At 53.9% G+C, this 20,841-nt stretch overlaps 1 protein-coding gene across 8 annotated transcripts in view; it reads right to left on the bottom strand.

The window, feature by feature from the left end:
- Positions 1-298: 298 nt before the first annotated feature.
- RAP1GAP2 (RAP1 GTPase activating protein 2) overlaps positions 299-20,841 on the bottom strand; it is a 76,522-nt gene continuing 55,979 nt past the window's right edge. For 7 of the 8 annotated variants that reach the window (XM_032200799.1, XM_032200801.1, XM_032200806.1 and 4 more), the window contains 22 exons: positions 19,454-19,489; positions 19,197-19,241; positions 18,636-18,668; positions 18,115-18,324; positions 17,765-17,868; positions 17,142-17,220; positions 16,899-16,952; positions 15,846-15,929; positions 14,789-14,889; positions 14,066-14,195; positions 13,676-13,831; positions 12,902-12,973; positions 12,499-12,585; positions 12,093-12,227; positions 8,716-8,853; positions 8,207-8,325; positions 7,765-7,878; positions 7,205-7,322; positions 6,834-6,960; positions 5,664-5,743; positions 5,215-5,253; positions 299-4,412 (listed from right to left, as the gene is read on the bottom strand). In XM_032200799.1, coding sequence (XP_032056690.1) covers positions 5,245-5,253; positions 5,664-5,743; positions 6,834-6,960; positions 7,205-7,322; positions 7,765-7,878; positions 8,207-8,325; positions 8,716-8,853; positions 12,093-12,227; positions 12,499-12,585; positions 12,902-12,973; positions 13,676-13,831; positions 14,066-14,195; positions 14,789-14,889; positions 15,846-15,929; positions 16,899-16,952; positions 17,142-17,220; positions 17,765-17,868; positions 18,115-18,324; positions 18,636-18,668; positions 19,197-19,241; positions 19,454-19,489 — 2,031 coding nt within the window. In that variant the 3' untranslated portion in view covers positions 299-4,412; positions 5,215-5,244. The remainder of the gene's footprint in view (positions 4,413-5,214; positions 5,254-5,663; positions 5,744-6,833; positions 6,961-7,204; positions 7,323-7,764; positions 7,879-8,206; positions 8,326-8,715; positions 8,854-12,092; positions 12,228-12,498; positions 12,586-12,901; positions 12,974-13,675; positions 13,832-14,065; positions 14,196-14,788; positions 14,890-15,845; positions 15,930-16,898; positions 16,953-17,141; positions 17,221-17,764; positions 17,869-18,114; positions 18,325-18,635; positions 18,669-19,196; positions 19,242-19,453; positions 19,490-20,841) is intronic. The other variant, XM_032200800.1, reaches the window with a different exon arrangement.

Genomic DNA, 20,841 nt, shown 5'->3' with positions numbered 1-20,841 from the left:
GACAGAACAGGTCACTTGATGGAAACTCCGATGCGTGGGGAACAGATGCTGGATCCTTGCCTGCTGACCAGGTCCTAGCGTCACTAAGACCAGCAGAGATGTCCTGATCTGCACCTTCTTACACTCTGGTACTCTTCTGCTTTGGATCGTAACTTTATTTGATCTTACCCACCTCAGTAACAGCTCAACCCCAGTCTATGCCATTGCATGGTTTTCACAGGGGTATAAAGACCCCAGACTGTCCCCAGGGAGCTCAGCTAAAGCTGTCCCTTCATGGACATACATAATATAATACACATACAGACACAAAATATGTTATTTATTGTGAATTTTGCAAAGACACATTTAAGCAACAAAATATACATTTGTGAACCTTTAGTTTTATACATAACAAATACAATCTGCTACCATAGCAATAAATTAAATGTACATTATTTACAACAGACAGGCCACCAGGAACTACAAAGCACCGCCTCTCTACATAAAAAATAAACTTTTGTCAGATACATTTCTTCAAGATTTTTTTTCACTCTATAAACTCTCTTCACATTCTAATGATATAAATTCAGCATTTTCCTTTGCAGGGTATACGCAGTGCTACATTCATTAAAACATAATGAAAGCATGCTCTAAGATTCAGAAATGAGAGCTTCTTGACCAGCTCTAGTGGACAGAGTCGGAACATAAGCAAAGCAGCATGAGTGCGAGCTGTGATCTGCAGAGGTGCTGAGCTCTGACCGCCTTTAAGAGCAATTATCAGTGCCAACCACCTCTTGCAGTCAAGACAAAGACAGCCGAGAAACCTCTGAGCCAGATCCTCAGTTGGGGTTAACAAGCCCAGTTATGTCAAGGAAGTATCCTGGCCCCTTCCGCTGCCATTCCTGAAGACCCCCAAAACGCTGGAAAGAAGCTGGACCTGTGCTTAGCACCCCCCCTCTCCACCCAGAAAAAAAAGCACTTTCACATTGTGCTTGAGCGTGTGCTTGGCTTGGGGAGCCCTCAAAGGAGGCCCGTGGTGCCGGTGCCTCCCGCGCACCCTCGCCCTTAGGACGGGCCCTGCTGTGCCCCGGGGGGCTGTGGGGTGGGCAGGGATGTGCACGAGGGACTGAAACACATCCCCAGAGCCTTATGGTGTGCATGGCACAGCCCTGAGCCCCAACGCTGGGCCTGGGAGGCAGACCTGGGCCTGGGCTTGGGCCTGATCCTGCCCCCAGCAGGATAGCTAGCAAGTCTGTGCCAAGCAGGAGGCAGGGTGCGGCAGGAGTAACCAGGGCACCGAAACCCAGGGGAAAAAGGAGAGCAAACACCCGGACAGCAGAGACCTGTCCTACACGGCCAGGAAATCCCGCTGAGCCTCCCCAGGCTGCAGTCCTACCTCCGGCGTTTGCTGTGCAACATCATTTCTGAGTTTGGTGTGAGCTGCGGGCATGTAAACAGTGCAGACGGGACAGGCAAACCGCTGCTCTGAGGCTGACACCAGGCATCCCCGCTGCAGCCCCGAGCCCTGGGCTGCGACTGCTGAGCCCACGGAGCAGCGGCCCTGAGGCCTCCTGGGCAGCCCCCGGCAGCCCCATGCTGGGCTCCCTGCGCCGCAGAGCACCAGCACCAGCAGCGGGCAGGAGCTGCCGAGCTCTGACGCGCACTGCCCCACCAGTTAGTGTCAGCGAGGGATCCTTTCTGTTATATATATATATATATATACGTATATGTATGTGTGTGTGTCACATGTAAGCACAAAACATTTTGCAATATATATGCAGGAACATCTTCACCCACTGCTGGAGTGCAAATGCCTCCGAGGTTGAACACAACTGCTCAGCAGTCCCCAGCGCTGCTGCAGGGTGACCTAGGACAATCCCAGAACTGAAAGGCTGCTGCACAGGGCTGCAGGGCAGGGCAGATAGGCAGAAGCCACACTAGAGCTTGGCTAGGACAGGAGCTTTAAAAGCCCATTGTTATTTAGGAGCTGGTTTTACAGCCAGTTGTGAGCAGCACTTTTGAAACTGTCCCAGGAAGTATAGGAGCAGCTGGCAGACCTTGTCTGCCCGGCCCTGCTGCCCTCCCAGCCGGTTGGAACGGCTCAGGACACATCTAACACATTGCATCTCTCTCCCTGGAGCTTCAAACTGTCCTGTGTGCCTTTTAACCACCTTCTAATAATTCTACAAATTGACCTAGGTCAAAAAGGAAAGTCACAGTTTCAAGTGAGAAAAAAAGAAAAAACAACTCAAAATGAAAAACCCAGACAAGAGTAGCCACTGCATCTTCTGCTGAAAGATCTCACAGAGATCAACACCCATGCGAATGATGACATCTATAGAATCAAGCAACTTCATAGGAGAAAAACAAACGAACAAACAAAAACAGCCCCTCAAAACAAGGTTTTGCACCAGTCAGTATTCACTGCAGGGCATAAGAAAACCAGACCAAAAGCTTCTAGGAGGAAGAACTGGGGATGGGCTTAAAAGTGCTACTGAAGCATCGTCAGACAGCAGAACTGAACAGCAAAGTATCTGGAATGTGAGACATCCAGAGCTAGCTGCGGACCGGGCTAAATGTGTTGTGCTTTTCCTCTTTCAAAGAAAATCTCAAGATTTAAATGTTATTTAAAAGCAACTCACTGAAAGCAGGAGGGAGTGTCACCACTGCTGGTTATTTGTATTTACTGATCCTCTACAGTGTGCTCAATGCCCATGAAAGCGTTCTCTGTTTTTTCCACAATGTGGCTCCTTCTTTAACCTGACTCTTCTCCCAGGAGGGCAACCGCCTTTTCTATTCGAATGTGCAAATCACACGCACAAGTGGGAGCACCCATTTGGAGCACACATTCCGGTTGTTTCCCAGTTCCACGCAGAGCCTCATTCAGCACAGCTGGTTCGGATCAGCCCGGTTTTGCTCTGGCCCAGGTGGGAGGTGGTGGGGCAGGGGCGGTGGGTTTCTGCCACAAGCCCTCGCCCCGTGCATCACCACAGCCACCAGCCCAGCTGCTCAGACATGCCTGTGCCTCTGAGCTCCAGCTGTGTATGATTAACTTTGGCACTCAAAGTTTTGTTTTCATTGAGAATCATGAACTGACAAAAGAGTTTTCACTTGAAATCAAGAACCTTATTTCATGGGGTGTTTTTTGCAAAGATTACGGATTATGGCAAGATGCAGTTCTGCACCTCTGCAGCACTGCAGTGTATTATTTAAAAAATCCATGAGGGAAATCTATGAGCATCCTGAAATTAGTGGACAGACTTCAGTAAACTTTAGACAAAGCTCCATAAGAGCAAAGGGACTTCTGTGGCATGATTAGAGAGGTATTTTTTGGAAAAGGGTGTTATAGGGAAGTCACCTTCCAGAACTCATAATCCTCTTCTTTTAAAGTAAACAAAAGCATGTTCAAAAGCAGAGGGACAAATTCTGCAAGGGGTAAAGCCCAATGCCATCAAAAATCACTGGCGCTTTATACATTTGTTTGCCTGGCAAGCTAACACACAGGATAAGGTAGAGCCCACAGAATAAATCCACTCCAAGTGCCAGATTTAGTATTTAGTTATACTACAGCTTTAGCTTTGGTTAATCTTTTCCAGGCCCATGCATGGAGTTTTGGTCAGGGAAAAAACACAGAGGCCACCTACACCATCTCCTGAGCTGCCAAGAGAGGGCAAGTCAACCCCGGCTGCCTCCTGTGCCAGCACCTGAGGAGGCACGGGACACGAGGCTGCATTTGCCTTGAAAATTTGCAACCCAAGGAGCAAAACTGGTCAGGAGGAGAAGAGAGGGCAGCTCATGAGGTCCTGTGCTGCTGCCCTGCCAGCCCCGTGCTGGGCAGCATTGCTCTGCTGCCTCCTGACCCCTGGCAGAGGAGAGCAACAATGGGGGGAAAGCCACCATGACCAGCCCACTGAAAGCCCTAACTGCGCCCTGACCGCCTGCCCTTCCATAAGGGAAAAATACAAAAAGAAAGTGTTTCCGCACTGATACTACACATACAGGGAGGAGACCCCCAAACCTCGGGGGGGATCCGCCTGGCCTCCCTCCCGCCCCCTGGGATGGGCAGGCCAGCCTCAGGGGGGAGACTGGTGCTGGTGCCCCAGCCGCAGGGTGCAGGTCTCCCGCTGGGGCAGAGGCACGGCGCTCACCTGGCCCCAGCGCCGCAGCGCGCCCGGCACTGCAGGGGGACGTGGGGCGGGTGGGCAGGGGTCTCCTGGGGCAGTGCGCAGGGTGCCCCCGAGCTAGCAACGCCATCGGCTGGGGCAGGGTGGCTGGGTCTCTGCCAGAGGACAGGAGCGGCTGCACAGTGACACTGACGGCTTCCTCCTGGCGCAGGGTGCAGCTGCAGCGATGAGGGAACCTCGCTGTTAGTGCAGGGTGTGCGCGTTCCCACTGGGTGGTGAAGAGTTTTCCCTTTATTGGAACAAAAAATTCTGAAAACAAAGAAAAAGGATAAAAGCCTCAGAGACTTTGAATATTCTCACTCCTGAAGATATCCCTGCAGTGGTGGCTACGATGTGCCAGCCCCAGGGAAGGAGCCAAAGCCATACAGTAGGGTGCTGGTATGGCAGTGGTGTGGCAGTGCCCATCCTCTCAGAGGCGCCAAGTGGCCCCAGGCAGGGAGAGAAGGAGACTCAGGTGATGGGAGAAGACTGGGGCTTTTAGAAGCCAGTGCTTTTGGAAATGGAATTTCCTCTCCTTTTAAGTTTTGAGGGCTCTTCTGCTCAGCTACAAACTTCCTAACAAATACCATGAATTGCATGACAAAAAAAGACTGCAGGAACTCAAGCCTGTGGGAGAACCAGGAAACAAACTTGTAAATGCCTCCAGGCACGAGAACACGCGGGCACTGGTGGAGCTGCAGGGTGGAAGCAGGGGGCTGGCTGCCCCTGTCCCTGGCAGGACTCAGTGCAGCCGCTGCAGCCGTGCAGCAACTTCCCTGAAAGCAGGTGGCAGAACTGCTGTGGGGAACATTTAGAAGCACCCCAGAAAGAAATACATACTGCTACGTGGTGGCACTGAGGGGCACCAATCATTCCCATCATTAAACACTGCTGTTTTTCTCAGTCAGTGCTGCCCTCATCTCACAAAAGCATTTAGGATGCTGTAAGACACGTTATTGATCACATATTTAATAGTAAACACTGCAATTGGCCAATATGGGCTATCACTAAAGGATACACGTGACCACAGATGAGATGAATCACTGTGCACAACAGTGTTAGGAACACTTACCGCTGAAAAGTTCTTGACTTCTTTCTCCTGCTAGTGGCTCTAAATGAAAAACCAGAATACAGCTGAGTTGCAAAAAAAGGCACAAGAAGTCACCAAGCCCTCCTCCCCGCATCTCCTGTATTTATTCTCAGGAGGACCCACAGCAGCTCCAGCACTGCGTCTGGGAGCAGGGGAGGTGGGACACAGCACACCAGGGGCTGGGCCGTGCCCTGCGCTGCGCCCTGCCTGCACGGAGAGGCTGCCCCGTGCTGCACAGCCCTGCCCTACCGGCCCGGAGGAGCGGGGCTGTTCCCCCATGGATGTCCCGTCTCTGTCACCCTCAGTGTTCCCGTGCAGACCCACACAAGCGCTGCCCCATGGCACAAGCGCTGCGGGCTCTGCCCCTGCCCCATGGCCAGGTAGGGCAGGATGTGGCCCTGTGCATCCCCCCTGAGAGCCGCGGCACCTACCGTGCTGGAGCTGCCGTGGCTGAGTTTGTCGAAGCGGAACTTCAGATTTGACCTTGGAGAGTTTCTGTTCTTTATATCTGCTGGAGGGTGGGGAAAAGCAAAAATAGTACTAATCCACGAGCAAGCGCGTTCGTTGAAGCTGTAGTGCTGACTGCTGTGCTACCAGCGCAGCAGCCAGGCACTTTAATAGATTGTCACCAGTGTTACAAATATTTAGTCTATCTTGGCTGAATGTTTGGCAAAATCTGTACATTAAGTGGTTTTGATGGAATAAATTGAGGCTTAATTACATTTCACAGTGTTTCTACTGGAAATGCCACTGAAAAGGCTACAACAAATGACTGATCCGTACAAGTATGGGTGGATTTCAATGCTCTTGGCAGGAAAAATGCAAAATAAACACTTTAAGCATTAAAAGAGGCTGTTTTACTCATTCAGAAATTCTCTAATAAAATAAGGAGGAGGACTTGTGGGGTGCAGAGATACAAAAAGCAAGCAAGCCAGACTGCATTTTCCAGCTTAGTTTTTCTCCTGAGCTGTTCCCAGTTACCAAGCTGCTAACAGTGGATTTGCAGCTCTGTCTATTTTGCAAAGTGCTCCTAAGTTCATAATGTGCGTTTTCATTTGAATCGTGGTTCCTTCCGGCAGGACCACAGCGCACGGGGAAATTAAAGGGTTGTGACGTGCAGGCGAGGAGCAGGCGCTGCAGACACCCCAGGGCTCCCCGAGCAGAGCGGTGTCGTCACCGCCGCACTGCACTAACAAAGGGCCTGATTTTGCTCATGCCGACTTGTGCCTCACTTTGCTAATTGTCTGACTAAAATGGACGGAATTAGTACAGAGTTAAGTTAGCAGCAGGGGCAATAGAGCCAGGCCCAAGGAATGCTGTTCGTTTATTAAATAATTTGTGAGTCATGGCTCATTCCTTGGAGACAGCGAGTTTCCAAGACTACTGCAAATGTCTGTCAGGAGGGAGTGGAGTAAACAGAGCCACCACAGAAGCTACCTCTGACTTAGCAGGGAAGCAAACTCCCCGTGGAAGCACAGCACCAGCGCCACAGCCATGCCCCGGGCATGCCCCCGCGGCATCCCGCGGCCTCTCCTGCTGCCCCTGCCTGGCAGCTGCTGCGACTCCAGAGCTGCCCCCCCGGGGGACGCCCCCACACCCACCTGTGGGGCTCCTGCTCATGATGACCGGGGTGGCTGCGGCCCCCATGCTCGGGCTCTCACTGCCAGGCGATGCGCTGTAGACAAACACGTCCTGCTTGAAGGGCGACGCCGTGGACGGCTGGCTTCCCTGCATGGGAGAGAGCGAGGCACAGCTCCATCTCCTGCAGCAAGTTTATGTCCCAGGGCTCTGCTCACGTCTTGTTACAGCCGTGCTCATCAGAGAGCCCCCAGGAAGGCTTATGCTCCGGAGCAGACCCCCTGCCAGCCTCCTGCCCTGCCAGGCAGCACCCAGGGACCCAGGGCTGCCGAGGAACCTGCAGAGCTCTGGCTGCGTGAGCCCAGGAGCAGGAGGCGCAGGGGCTGGTGCCTACCACGCTGTCGTACTCCTCCAGTGTCTCGCTCTCTCCCGCCGTGCTGCTGAAGCTGCTGGTGCTTGAGGAGGAGCGTGAGATGTTTGACCTCCCGTTCTCCTTCAGCTTGATGAATGGCCTAGGAGACAAAGTGATACGGAAAGAAATGACGCGGCTGCTGCAGGCAGAGCTGAGCGCCTTGTGGGCACCACAGAGACCTGCTGCTCGGGGCACTGCTAGGAGCAAACCCCCGGACAACGGGACAAAGCAGCTTGCCAGTGGCACCAGCAGAAACACGAGGGCCTGGCTGGCTCTACAGCATGTGCCTGCTCCCGTGCCTGGTTTTGGACAACTCCTGTCGAATACCATTCCTTGCTACTGTTCTTTTTTAAAGATGACTATTTTCAGACCATAAAGGAGCTGTGTGCATGAATCACCAGAATCTTTTTTTTATCCCTTAATATCAAACTTATTTATACTAAGACCTGAAGATTTTGTTCAACAGTCCCTGATGGCTGTTAGCTACACAGGGGCTTGCAAGAATTTGAGCTCAGAGGAGGATTGAGCTCTGTTCGACTCACCTGTCTTTGTTGGGGCATATTTCAGGGGAGCTGGGGTTGGATGAGGTTTCAGATTTCATCTCTTGTGATGAATGTCCCATATCTGGTGTCTTCTGGGCTCCAGAAACACTGTCGCTGAGGGCACAAAAAAGCAGGCTGCGTGAGTTACACAAGAGACTTAAAATGGATGGTCAAATTATATTCCTAGCACCAAGTGCTAAACTGTAAGAGTAACAGATGCTCTTTGGATACCACCGCTTTGATATAAAACAGAGAGAAGGCATTCAGGACACCATAGCCTTGAACATGGCAGAAGAAGCCCTTGTGGCTGCCTGGTGTGGAAACGGGGGGTTTCAATACCCCAGACACACTGCAAGGCCTCCAGCACCAGCCAACAGCTCCTGCAATGTTTAACACATACTGGGCGTTTCTGACCCAGCAACCAGGACAATGTGAGACTTACCACCTTGTCCTGCTCTCCGACTGGCTCTCAGACCCCGTGTGCAGGCGGGGGAACAGCCCTGACCGGCGCTTGATGGGACTCCTCGACTGGTTCTTGGCCGTGGCTGCTGGAACAGGGGGCTGCAAGAAGGAAACAGCCCACGTTCAGAGAGCAGAGCTCCATCCTGGGAACTCCAGAGACCAAACATCCTACTAGGAATTATGCTGCTCGCAATTCTCAGCCTGCACATCTAGAAAATGTGTAATACCAGAATTCCTTTTACATCTTCTATGTACTTTTGGGCTAAAGAAATGACAGGAAGCCGATCTTCTGGTTCTTCCACAAAACAAACCTGATTCTAACAACACACACAAAAGCGTGCTGTGCCCAGATCCTCTCCTTGTCCCTTTGTTCTCTGTCTGCTCAGGCGACTGCCACGCGGCTCCAGCAGGGTGCAGCGCCCCGCTGGGATGGGGAGGGAGGGACAGACAGAGGGACAGCAGGACGTGTGGCCACGCGGCCATGCTCACCGAGAAGGTGGTCTTGGTCACCTCGCCGCTGTTGTGTGCGATGCCCCCACTCAGGCTGCCCGGGATGCCACCGCCGTGGTGCTTCTTCTGGCTGCCCACCATCGTCTCCATGGAGTGGCTGCGCACTCGGATGGCTCTCTGTGGCCGCGAGGGACAGGGGACAGCGGTCACCACCACCTAGGGGCCTGCTGCTGCCCAAAGCCGTCCCAGCCCCAGGCCCTGCTGGCATGCAGCCTGCCTCCTGCTTCGCCCCGCAGCGCCAGCACCGCCCGCAGCGCTGCCACGTGCCCACAGCAGCTGCCCTGGCAGCAGCAGGAGCTGCGTGGGCACCGCGGTGGGGTTCGTCCTGCAGTCACAGGGTGCCAGGGCCAAGAGCAGCAGCAGGGCCGGGACAAGCCCTGGAGCCCTGGCTCCTGCCCTGCGTGTGCACAACCTTCCAAAATGCCCCAAGGAACAGCAGCTGCAGCCCAGCTGTATAGCTGCATTCGGGTGCACACCCCGGCACCTCTCCCTGGATTTGGAGTGGAAAGGTCTGCAAGGAGCCCCCAGCCCTCCCCGCTGCCCGCACTGCTGACAGGTCCATCTACCAGCCCCTAAACATCACAGCGCTGGAGGCTTCACATCCTCATCAGCGCAAGTGTTTCTGGTCTTCAGCATGCTTATGCTTGCTAAACACATCCTGCCCAAAGTGCTTCTGCTGCTCATTTGGCCCACTCGTCTCTGCAGTGGCCATGGAGGAGAGCTGAGCCGTGTTCCTGTGGCAGCTACCAGCAGCTGCAGCCTGTGGCTGCTCCTCAGCCTTCATCCCTCCAGACCCTGCAGTGCCCTGTCTGCACTCCTTGCTCCCTGCATCTCCAGACATGCTTTCTCTAGGCATGCTTTTTTGCCCGCTCTCGAGGCTGGGAGGCTGGCTGCATGATGATTCCCATGCAGCCTTCGGCACCATGCTATTCAGCAAACCACAGCCTTCTCCCAGCTGGCCTGAGACATCTGTGCTGATTTTGGTGTAGACTGGTTATCAGGAAGAAGATCCCAGGATAAGGTCTGGTGCCCCTGCTCTCTCCAGACAAGGTGCTGGCTCCAGTCCACTGACAGAGACCAGAGCGGTGCTGTGCTTGGTGTGAACACAAAGGGATGTGAAGAGTATTCCAAGTCCGCCAGAAAAAGGGCCAAAGGCACAGCTCTGTGAGCATGAACTGCACAAGCAGGAAATGAGGACAACTTTAATGTGTTTTGACTCAAAACTGTGGTAACCAGAGCTGCGCATACTGGAGGCAGAGACCTTTTGTAAATCTGAACACTCATTCTGGATGCTTAAACAGGACCTGAGCTATTTTTAAAGCCTTCCCTCAGTTGTTGTCCCAAGCACTTACAAATAAGACCACGAGATCTTTTGAAAGTCTGGCACACACTATGAAAAGCAACAGTGAAATGCGCAAGTTAAAAAAAATCCATACACTTATTTTAATTACTGTAGTCACCATAGTAACTGGAGCCCAAACTGGACTATGATACCAGTGTGCCAATTACAGTAAACTTTTCCTTTGCAGCTATTACCTTCTGAATTTCTGCTGTGCTATCTACCATGCCATGGCTACGTTCTTCCCCAACCCATTCAATGACAGCTCAAGGTAAAGAGATGTCAGAGGGAACTAGCCGGCAAGGGGCGTATTTCTGAAGGTGCCCAGCACCACATCCTGTGGTGCACAGGTGGCTTTGCTGCTGGCTTCAGCCAGTTGTAAAACCCCACAGGTACCAAAATCTGCTGCACTGTGCAGAACCCTGCTTGCACAGGGACCGCGGTGTCCCCAGCAGCCCCACACTCAGCCCCTCCTGCCCCTCGAGTAACGAACTGCAAGCAAGCGTCCATCAGACCGGATTTATTAGGATCAGCAACTTATACAAAATTTGTCAGTGTCCGCAGGTGAAAGCAGCAGGTCGCTCTGCTGCCAGCCACCCTGGCTGCCCGCGACACGCAGGCAGGAAGGTCTCTTCCTGGCACTGCTGATGCCGCGGAGCCCTGCGGTGCTCCCAGCACCCACCTGCCGCCCGGCGCAGCCCCTCGCCCCGGTACCGCTTCATGTACCGCATGTCCCCGAGGGCCAGCACTCCGAGAGCCACGGTGCCCACGGAGAGGCTGGGAGGGAGCGGGCCAAGGGCTGGCTCACCGATGTGATGCGACAGGCAAACAGAAATGGAGCAGATCACGTCTTGCCCTGCTCCCAGCCCTCCGTGCTTGCCACTTCCCTGCCCCACGCTCACTCCAGGAACACACTGTGCAGGAGGTAAGCTAGCAAGCAGCCCAGCAGTGCGGTCCCGAGGTGGAGGGGCAAGTGCAAGCCAGCTCCAGCAGCTGGATGCACCACACGCCCCAGGAAACCCTGAAATGCCAAGAAAGCAAAGTGCATCTTCTCATACACAAAGGCGTGTGAGAAAACAATCATTTAACATCGATGTCTGAGGCCGGGAAGTACACTGTGACAGATGACTGCGTGGTACCTCAGGTTCTGCAGCCCATCTCGTACCTAAGCAGGACAGAGCTGAGCCTCCACCCCCTCCTCTGTGAGGGACCAGACAAAACCCCTCAGCACCGCTCATCCCACCTCCACAGCTGCCTGCGGTATGGCAAGGTTAACCTCCTACAAGTGCCTCTTTCTCTATGATGAAGAGAAAGCTGTGCTTATAGCACAGCTCCAGGAGCTGTCTCCAGCACTGTGCCCACACAGCCCTCCCTGCCCACCACAGCAGGGGACACCACGGCACCAGCAGCAATCCCTGCCGCAGCTGTGGCCAGAGCCACCTGGAGCAGGACAGGGAGAGGTGCAAAGGAGACGTGTGCCCAGAGCCAGGGCACGGGTATCACCCACCACGGGGATGGGGAGCCCCAGCCGGGCACTCCATGCATCACCCCCTGTACACAGCCAGCCCAAAGGGCAAGCCCTTCCCAGCAGCTCCCCATCACTGTCTTACAGAAGCCTTTGCATGAGGCTTCTGGCCATGGCTCCTGGTCAGGGACATTGTCCAAAAGCCTTCCCTGCTTTACCAGGGCTGTTCCCTGCTACCCCGCAGGTCGGTGTCCGTACCTGGAACGGTCACCCAGAATTTCCTCCAGGTCATTCATTTCTTTCTCCTTTTTTCCAGCCCACTCTTCCTGCTGTCCCCACTTACACCCACCCCACACCTTCACCCTGGCATGGCAGCACCTTCCCTCCCTCAGCACCCGGCACCTCTCACTGTGGCTCCTGTTGTGGCTGACACCAGCCGCCTCCCGCCAGCCGCCCTCCCGCAGCGCAGCGTGCCCGGTGCTCAGCCCCGCAGATGTTTCGCCCACCCCAGGCATGTTTTAACCCTACTTTTGGCAAGGGATTGGGGCTTACCTTGAACGATTCCAGAAAGCCTCCATGCCCTCCATTCTCCAGTTTGTCCTCCTCGGGCCCCAGCCCCAGCATGGTCTGGGTGTGCCCGTGGAGCTCGTCGTGCAGGTTGTCCAGCAAGGCGGCACGCGTTCGGTCCTGGGGAGTGACAGCCGGCTCAGCCGGGGCCGGCCTCGGGCGCGAGGACGCCCGCCTGCTCGCGCTGCTGGCGAGTGCTGGCCTGGCTCAGTGCCGGGAAGAGCAGTTTGGGAGGAGAAATGGAGAGAGCCCTCTGCACCCCGCTGCACACCTCCCAGCCTTCGCACAGGGCACCGCAGGGTGGTAGGGGGTGGTTTGGGGTGGTACGGGGTGTTGCAGGGTGCTATAGGGCAGTTTGGGGTGGCGCGAGGCGGAAGGCAGTGAGCGTTACCTCCAGCTTTGCAAACTTGTCTGACTTGCAGCAGGCGTTCTCAGCATTGATGAGCTTGGTCAGCAGGAACTCCCTGAACTCAGGGCTCTGGGGGAGCAAGAGAGGCAAGGCTGAATACCAGCCATCATACTGCTCCTGGCAATTCTGGTAGCGTAACCCTACGGACCCAACAACGAGCAGTGCCCCGGGGAGCCTCATCTGCCACCCTGCAGGGGTGATGCTGCACGACGACACACCATGGACGGCCTCCTGCCCTGCCACAGACTCGCAGTCCTCGCTACCAATAATGCGTGTAAACCCCACAAATCACATTTCCCCCCAACAGGGCATGCTCTGAAGCATCCTGGACACACACACGTATATTCCTCCTGACTTGGTACACGCTTTCAGACCCATTTCTCACCTTCTGAAAAACCGGCGGGCTCGGCAGCGGCGGGCCAAAGGAGGGGACGTCCTCACGGGCCGTGACGGAGACCTGCAGGGCCAGGAGGAGCCGGTGAGGCAGAGGCACGAGGGCAGCCCCCAGCGCGGCCCCTGCACCCCAGGCGATGCTCCCAGCCTGGCAGAGGTGCCCCCGCCTGCTGACTGCGGCACCTGGAGCTGCCAGGGCAGGACTGGCTGCAGTGCTCTTTACATTTACTTCCTATGAACTTTGTTTTCATTCACGGCTCTAAGCGGTGTGCTTTCAGCTTGAAATGTGATGTTCTACTGACCTCCTGATGGAAAGCAGAGGGAGAGCAGGGTTTATGCTACCCACGCTTGAGTGCTGTGTTTAGGAGGGCATGAGCTGTCCTGAGGTTTATTCAAGTATTTAGTCAAAAAATCCTTATTAAAAAGTCCAAAATTCTTAATAAATGAGCATGCACCTGTGTATGTATACACACACTACGTAATAGTACATACATAAATATTTGTGTGTATACATATGTACATTCAATATATACATACTCCGGTTATGTATATATCACTGAGTACACGTAAGTGAATGTGAAATTTGGAATTTAAGTCTGTCCTACTGCACAGTTACATACAAACAATGCACATACACATGAGCTGGGCGTGAACTGCCTGAAGAGGAAGCAAAGACATCCGTGAGAGTGAGCAGAGCTCCACGGGCACCATCTCATGCCTGGGGCCAAAGCGAACATCAACACGTGAAAGTTGAGATTCCCCCTACCTTGTAGGATGTGTTATCTGTCTCGGGGTTTTCCACCTGTACAACAATGTAGGCATGCAAGAAATTGGAGGCAATCATGTCTGGGACGAACGGCGTGTTCTCTTCTTGAAAGATAATTGCCACAATGTCATTGCCAATGTGTCTCTTCCTCTGCAGCTGAGCGGAAAGGGAAAATGTGGTTGGTAAAAGCAGACAGCTCTGCCACATCAGTGCTGTGTGTGCAGGCTCCTGCAGACCAGGAGCACAGGCGGCAGCAGCCTTCCCCGGCACACAGGGGTCAGGGTGCTCTGGAGCACGGACTTCTGTGGCTGTGGTGCTGGGTAGGTCACAGCTCCCACACGGCTGTAGCAGCGACACATGGCTGCTGGAAGGCGTCTGTACATCTCTTACCTGCTGTGTATCTCCTTCAGTAAAAGGCAGCTTTGTAGAGACATGAAACATGATCTCCCTGTCCCTGAACACGGTGTACACAGACTCGGCCCCCGTCTGCCCGTGGCTGACATCCAGGCCTCCTCGAAAACTAGAACCGAAGAGAAATTAAGGGAGAAATGAAGAAATATTAATTGAAAGCTTACCAAAGCCTATAGACGGTTGTCAGGGACAAGGTGATAGAACAAACCAGCTCATTTATCTTTATCTAGTAGCTAGCAAATGGGAGAGAACAAATCATGCGTCATATATCGTAACTGAGCATCCCGGTACCAGTCTGGAGCTCAGGGCAGGCAATGTGGTCACAGCGACGGGCTCAGCACTGGCAGCAGCCGTGAGCATCCGCAGCGGCCACGGGGCCAAGCACTGCACGGCTGCTCCCCGCCTGGCTCTGCTGACCCTGACCCTGCGGCACAGCGCTCAGCACAGTGTGTGCTTCTATGGAAGTCTCTCATTTACAGCTGAGTGTCACCAGATATAGTCTCCAAACAGCAGGATCTTTTCTCTTGGCAGTTCCAATTTTTCTGGAAAACTCCCTCAAGTTTGAAAAACAAGCCAAGGCTATATTTGCTTCTGCTTTGTACTGCTCATGAATAAGATGACTTCTGTTCTCGCACGAGAGGTACTTTACATACTATATGGTGTCTTGTTGAATTTATATATAAAATCATTTTTTTTACTTACCCTTTAAAGTCCTGCAGCGTTATGGTGTCTCCCAACAAATTCAAGAAGTTCTTGAAGGCAGCGCTCTCCTCATTATTGCCAAACAACTCTTCCTCCTGGGTCTACAGGACACACAGGCCCATCTCAGGAGGGCAGCCAACACAACAGGGCTGCGCCCCTCCCGGCTGCCCACACCTCCCAGCAAGGCAGGACAGGGCTGGGCTACGGCCACACTGAGGGGGCTCCGGGGGCCAGGGACATCCCCATGCTGCCAGCACCCGCTCTGCACCACCAAACGTGCTGTGCACTGCCACAACGTGCTCAGCACCCGCTTTGCACCACCGAACGTGCCTCCCAGCTGCCAGCGTGGGCAGGTTCAGAGCCCTTTCAGCCACCAAGAAATTCCAGCAGTAAAGCTGCTGAGAACAACTTCTGACCAAGAGAAAGAGATGTGAGGATAAAGCAGGGGTAATACTGGAACACAGATTAATATTTCATTGGAAAAATCTAAGTCTTAATCATCCTCTGTGTGGTATATTTCAAAACAACAAGACCGTAATTACGGTCTTCCATGAGTTACTCAATCCAAAATAAAATGCAATATGTAAGGATAATTAGGGTGCCTGTCAGAATAATCTTTGGTAAATTATAAGACTCGGCTGTCTCCGTGCTTCGCATCCAGTGTTCCTAGGCTAATGAAAGCATTTTCAGCAAACGCATGTCTGCATAGCCTACAGCCTTCCAAGACAAATGTAACGGTCTCACTGTCTAAACATACATCTGATTAAAACACCACGGCTGCTAAAATGCATTTTCACATCCATTTTTCCCTACAGCTGCTTGCAGGCTGATTTTCATACTGATTTTTCTTCAGCCACATCATATTTCGAGTCAGGGAAACATCCAAGTAGTAAGAAGTGCATTATTCGTAAGGACACCAGTGACACAGTGTCCTTAAACATTGTCCCAAAATTAACTACAGGACCAAATTTCAGGCTCAGGGTCCCACACGTCTCCTGACAAACAAGCCCTGGTGCCGCAGGACTCATTCTGTGAGCATGATGCAGGGATTACTCACCTGCCTGAACTTCTGGTAGATCACACCAAACTTAAACGTGTTATTGACTTCATGTTCATCGTAAGACACTATCATCTGGGATGCCTGGAGTGAAACAAACCACAATTTCATTCGGCTGTCCAAACCCACAACCACCGTAGGGGCCCCACAGCCTCCTGCCCGCCGCCACAAGCGCCGGCCCTGCCGTGGCCATGGCGGGCAGCGGCCCCGCTCTGCCGAACCAGCTCTCGCTGTGTGGGCACACGTCTGAGGTGTCTGTCAGCCTGACGTGGGCAGCGGCTGCTCTCAGACTTCCAGGTGATGGTTTGGTAGCAACGCGAGTAATGAAAATGGATGAATGGATTGCCTTGATCTCGGCTACATCAAAGGGCGGTGAAACTGCCTCGTAACACACTGCTGGGCCTGCCACATGAGAAGTCTGCCACATAAAAGTTAGTTGAAAATGACGGATTTGCTGTGTAACTTCCCCATAATGGGTTTCTGTGGCAGCACAAGAGCTCTAGGCCAAGCGATCCCGGAGTGGGGGGATGAGCAAGTCCCGGCCCCGTCAGCAGTGAGGGCAGCGAGGACAGCCTGCTGTGCCCCGCAGGGACTGCTGGTGAAACACCGCGTCCCGCCACACAGCCAACCGTCCATCGCGGCTCCCCTTCCCACACAGCTTCTCAAGCACAAGCTCAACACTTTTCACTGGGTTTCAAGTCAATCTTAAGGCATCAAACCAAGGCCGTTTCACACCTCACAGCCTTTCTCTCCTTCTCCATGGCCCGGGGCAGGTGCTGTGATGCCTGGGAGGACAGCTCCCAAATGAGACCATGGTGGGTGCACGCAGGTCCTATCCCAGATCCTGTACTGCTGAGCCCAGATAAAAACAGTATCTTACACCCTGCATCTATACAAAGCACTGAGGGGAACTTTCGCAAAGGGACAGAGCTAGGAAGATGCAGTACAAGTGCCTACGCTCTGTATCAGAGCTTCTAGGTCATGGGAGAAAGAGAGAATTAACCCTACCTGTCCTTGGCTGAATGTGCAACCAACATGGGGTAAGATCCTCACCTTGGGATACAGAACTGGGTTAAACTTCAGTCCGGAGGCATCATCGCAGAAGGCCTGGGAGCAAGGGAAAAGTGTCATCAGCCCCCGCAGGAGTGCTGGGACCCTGCCTGGAGCCTTGCCAGCAGGCAGCCACGGGCAGCCTGGCCTGGGAAATCTGAAGGAACGGCTGCCCCACAGACCCAGCATGGTGCAGGCTTCGCCGCGCGCTGCATGCCTGCACAGCAGGCACCCCGTGCCGGTTACCTTTGCTATCTGTGGGATGCTAGGCAGCTTGCTAAATCCAGCCAGAGGGATCCTTTCATGCAACGTCTTCACTTTGGATCTGGCAAAGAAAAAGAAACGAACGGATGTTCGGGAGGATCCTGCGATACCAGATGCACCGGAGCTTCCTTGCATGCCAGCCATGGCTGGCTCTGTGGCGTGCTTGCCGCAGGAGGCTCTGCCAGGCCCTGGGAGATGTTCTGCTGGACTTGCTGGGCTGGGTTAGCAAGCAAAGGCTCATTTTTTCTTTTAATCTCTGCAGATCTTAAAATATTCATAGTTCAGAGGAGAAATGAGACAACAGTTCAGCCACCCTGGGCCTTGTCAGATTACAGGAAGGACAGTGACAGATATGACAGATATCACCCAGTGTCACGGAGAGTTCCACACTCAGTTTCAGCAGCATATTAAAGCCTTGTGTTCATTATCAGAAGTCAGGCAGTCACTACAGGACAATGCCTCTGGCTTCCCACCCAACCCAAGCCCTTCCATGCGGGTGACACGTGTGTGCTGCCAGCACACCCGCAGCATTTAGAGCGGAAACAAAGCAAGAGCCTTCCAAAGAGAAAACATTTGGCTAAGCACTGTGCTTCTTTTCTCCATACCTGAGTATAATCCTTAAGTATTCAGTGCCATCTGCCTCCTCACACTTAATAGAAAGAATCAGATTTCCCAGGCTGCTGGCCGTACAGTAAAAATTTAAATGGTCCTACAAATAGAGAAAGCAGGTTAAGGTGGCTCAGCTTGTGCACAGCAGGAGACTGCCCTGCGCCCCCCCGGCTCCTGCAGGTGGCTGGGCACCGTGGCCGTTGCTGCACACCAGCCATCCCTTCTCCTTGCAAGAGGGCAAATTGTAAAATTTGCCTATTTTGCTCACAATTGTAGGACTTTTTTTTTTCTCCTGGGCAGGGTAGGAGCATTTTTCAGCTGCCTCCTCACTGCCTCTAGCACCTACCTTCCCCAGAAAATGCTTCCTGTAGGCTCTGGCCTCTCCTTTGCACTCCAGCTTGTACCCATAGGTGCTGGGGCTGAGGTTTTCCTCTTCCTCCTCGCAGATGCTGCTGTCAGACGAGGTGGGTGTGCCAAGGTTTTCCGGGTCTTCAATCCAGTATCCCCCAAACTGGGGCAGGATGATCAGTGGGTAGGGGCTGCCCTTATCAAGGATCTGGGGAGGAACAGGGAAGCTGGGCAGTGCTGGGGTCCAGCTTTGGGACCTCATTGCCCCCTCCCTGGCTGTCTCTCCCGCAACAGCCCCTAGCCCCGTGCCGCAGGGCAGATCCTGCCCCTCTCCAGTGCCTCTTCCCTCCCCTTGAAGAGGGCTCCTGTGCTGCCTGGGAAGAGCTCAGCCACAGAGGTGGAGCAAGGGGAGAGGAGATGGGGTTTGCACAGCTCCTGCTGGGAACAGGATCTCTGCACGCTCCCCTTCTGTCGGCACATTGGGAAAGGCATTGCCCGAGCGTGTTGCAGAGCACCCACCTCATCGATGCTGGGGTACGGGATGTAGTCTTCCTGGAAAAAGGAATCACAAGACCGCCTATGAGTGTTTGCTCCCTGCTAGCCGTCCCCTAAAACCACAGCCTTCCCCAGCACAATCGAGGAGTGCTGCCCAGTGAGCTGGTCCTGCCGACCCGCACCCCAAACCTGACCCAGGCGCTGAGTGGTGAGATCGGGCAAGGCGGCTGAGCCCCCAGCACGGCCCGGATCTGGCCTGTGAGCCCCCAGCATCCTGTCCTGCTGCTCCCTGCTCCCCCGCCCAGTTAGTGGTACAAGCTTCCCCATGCCTCATACAAAACCCAGCCATTTTAAATCACTCTCCGCTGAAATACACAGGTTTGGACACAAAGCTGGATTAGAGATTTACAAGCACCACTCTCTTATCTTTGCGATTCAATCAGCGCCTTGCTTTTAGATAACACTGAAATCCTTTTTAGTCCTTACAGTGGCTGTCTTTGGCTACAAACATTAAAGCCCAGATTTGTAGAGATAAGGGGGGGTGCTTGAAAAGATCCATGCTAGAAAAAAAATAAATCAACAAACCTTATGCTTTTGGCTTCCAGTTCTCTGTTCTTCAAGTTTTGGTGCCTGTTTGGAACAAAACCAACAGACAGAATAACAGAGCTGTTTCCAGCAGCACAGGGGGTGCCAGCAGGGCAGGGCAGGACATTTCAGGACAGTCACCCTGCGGCAGCGGCAGGAGCGGAGCCGTCTGCGGGGAGCTGGCACACCGCGAAATGGGGACGGGCATGGGGAGGGCAAACCTGGGAAACAGGCCTCACCGACACACCGCTGCTCACCTGCATTTTCTCCAGCATTTCGAAGAATTCTGCAGACTGAAAAAGAAAAGAGAGAAATCTCCTGTCCAGCTGAAGTGGGCACAAGGTCAGGCAGCCCCAGCCCAGGCCACGGCCGGGCGCTCCTCCCGCTGGCAGCCGGCAGCCCCGGCAGTGCCCGGCGCCTTGGCGTGCCTCAGAGCCTGCCCTGCAAAGTGCAGTTCAACCTGCAAATAACACTCACCCCGGACAACTTCCCAGCCTGCCTTGTGTAAAGTTTGATAAATGCTCTTTAGTTATTTCTTTTTCTAATCACATCAGTGCTGGCACCGTAGTTTGGACAACCTCTTTGGGTCCCTTTTGTTCCCAGTTTTTTTCTCAGGCTGTTCAGTCCCCCGTTTCCAGCTCCCCACAGTGCTGACACAGGCTGGAGACGTGGAGCAGAGTGGCTCAGCTGTCCTGACCCCGTGGCTGGGCAGCATGTCCCGCTCCTGCAGCCTGTCACCAGCCCTGCTGCTGCCAGGGGTTGCCCTGTCCCACCAGCATCCCAGCTCCCCAGCACCTCTGGATGGGCTGAGAGCTTGGGGCAGGCTCACAGGTGCACAACCACAGACGAGAGGGAGGACTTGAGGAAATGCTGCTCCTGTCTCACCCAACCTGCACTGCCCAGAGCCCCCTGCTCCTGTGCTGGTGCTGCCAGGGCAGCTGGGCACAGCAGGCAAGGACAGGAACGGGGCAAGGGCGTGGGGAAAACCCACTCTCTGTGGCCAGCACTGGCTCCTCGACGCATCGGCACCTGCAGGGCTGTGTCCTGGGCAGTACAGCCACTGGGGACATCGGCTGCATGGTCCCCCACCCTCACATGGCCTGTCCTGCTCCCGGGTACATGCAAATAGATTATCTAGGCAGACTCCAGCTGTCAATACTGGGGCACTCCCAGTAAACCAATATGTGGCTTTGCTGGAGATATGGTGAAGCAGCTTCTTTCCTCCTCTACCCAGTCTCCTTTAAGCCACCTTTGCTCTGGCTATCCCTCGCTGCGTCTGCAGGAGGCTGGGATGATGGTTCACACTGCTGAGCAGAGGCTGGGGGTATGGCCTAATTCGGAATGGGCAGGGAGAGCAGGGAGCAGGACGGGCAGCAGCGGCACTGCTGGTTCTCTGAAGCTCTGTGCCGGACATGGGGCAGGGGCGTCACGGCAAAGAGCACGGCACTGGGGTAAGTAACACTGAACTCTAGACTAAACTGAATTTCTCAAAAGACAGAAAAGAGAGAAAAAAAAAACAGAGAAGGAGGTGAAGAAACGAAAAACACTGGTTTTCTTTCTGATAAACATAACAAGCCAAAGTGAGGCTTGCTGCATGAGCAGCCCAGTGGCTGCGCCAGTTCACAGCGGCTGTGGTGGAAGGAAG

Source organism: Aythya fuligula, chromosome 20, assembly GCF_009819795.1.
Source record: "Aythya fuligula isolate bAytFul2 chromosome 20, bAytFul2.pri, whole genome shotgun sequence".
Lineage (NCBI taxonomy): Eukaryota > Metazoa > Chordata > Aves > Anseriformes > Anatidae > Aythya > Aythya fuligula.
This window is presented reverse-complemented; position numbering and strand designations above follow the sequence as displayed.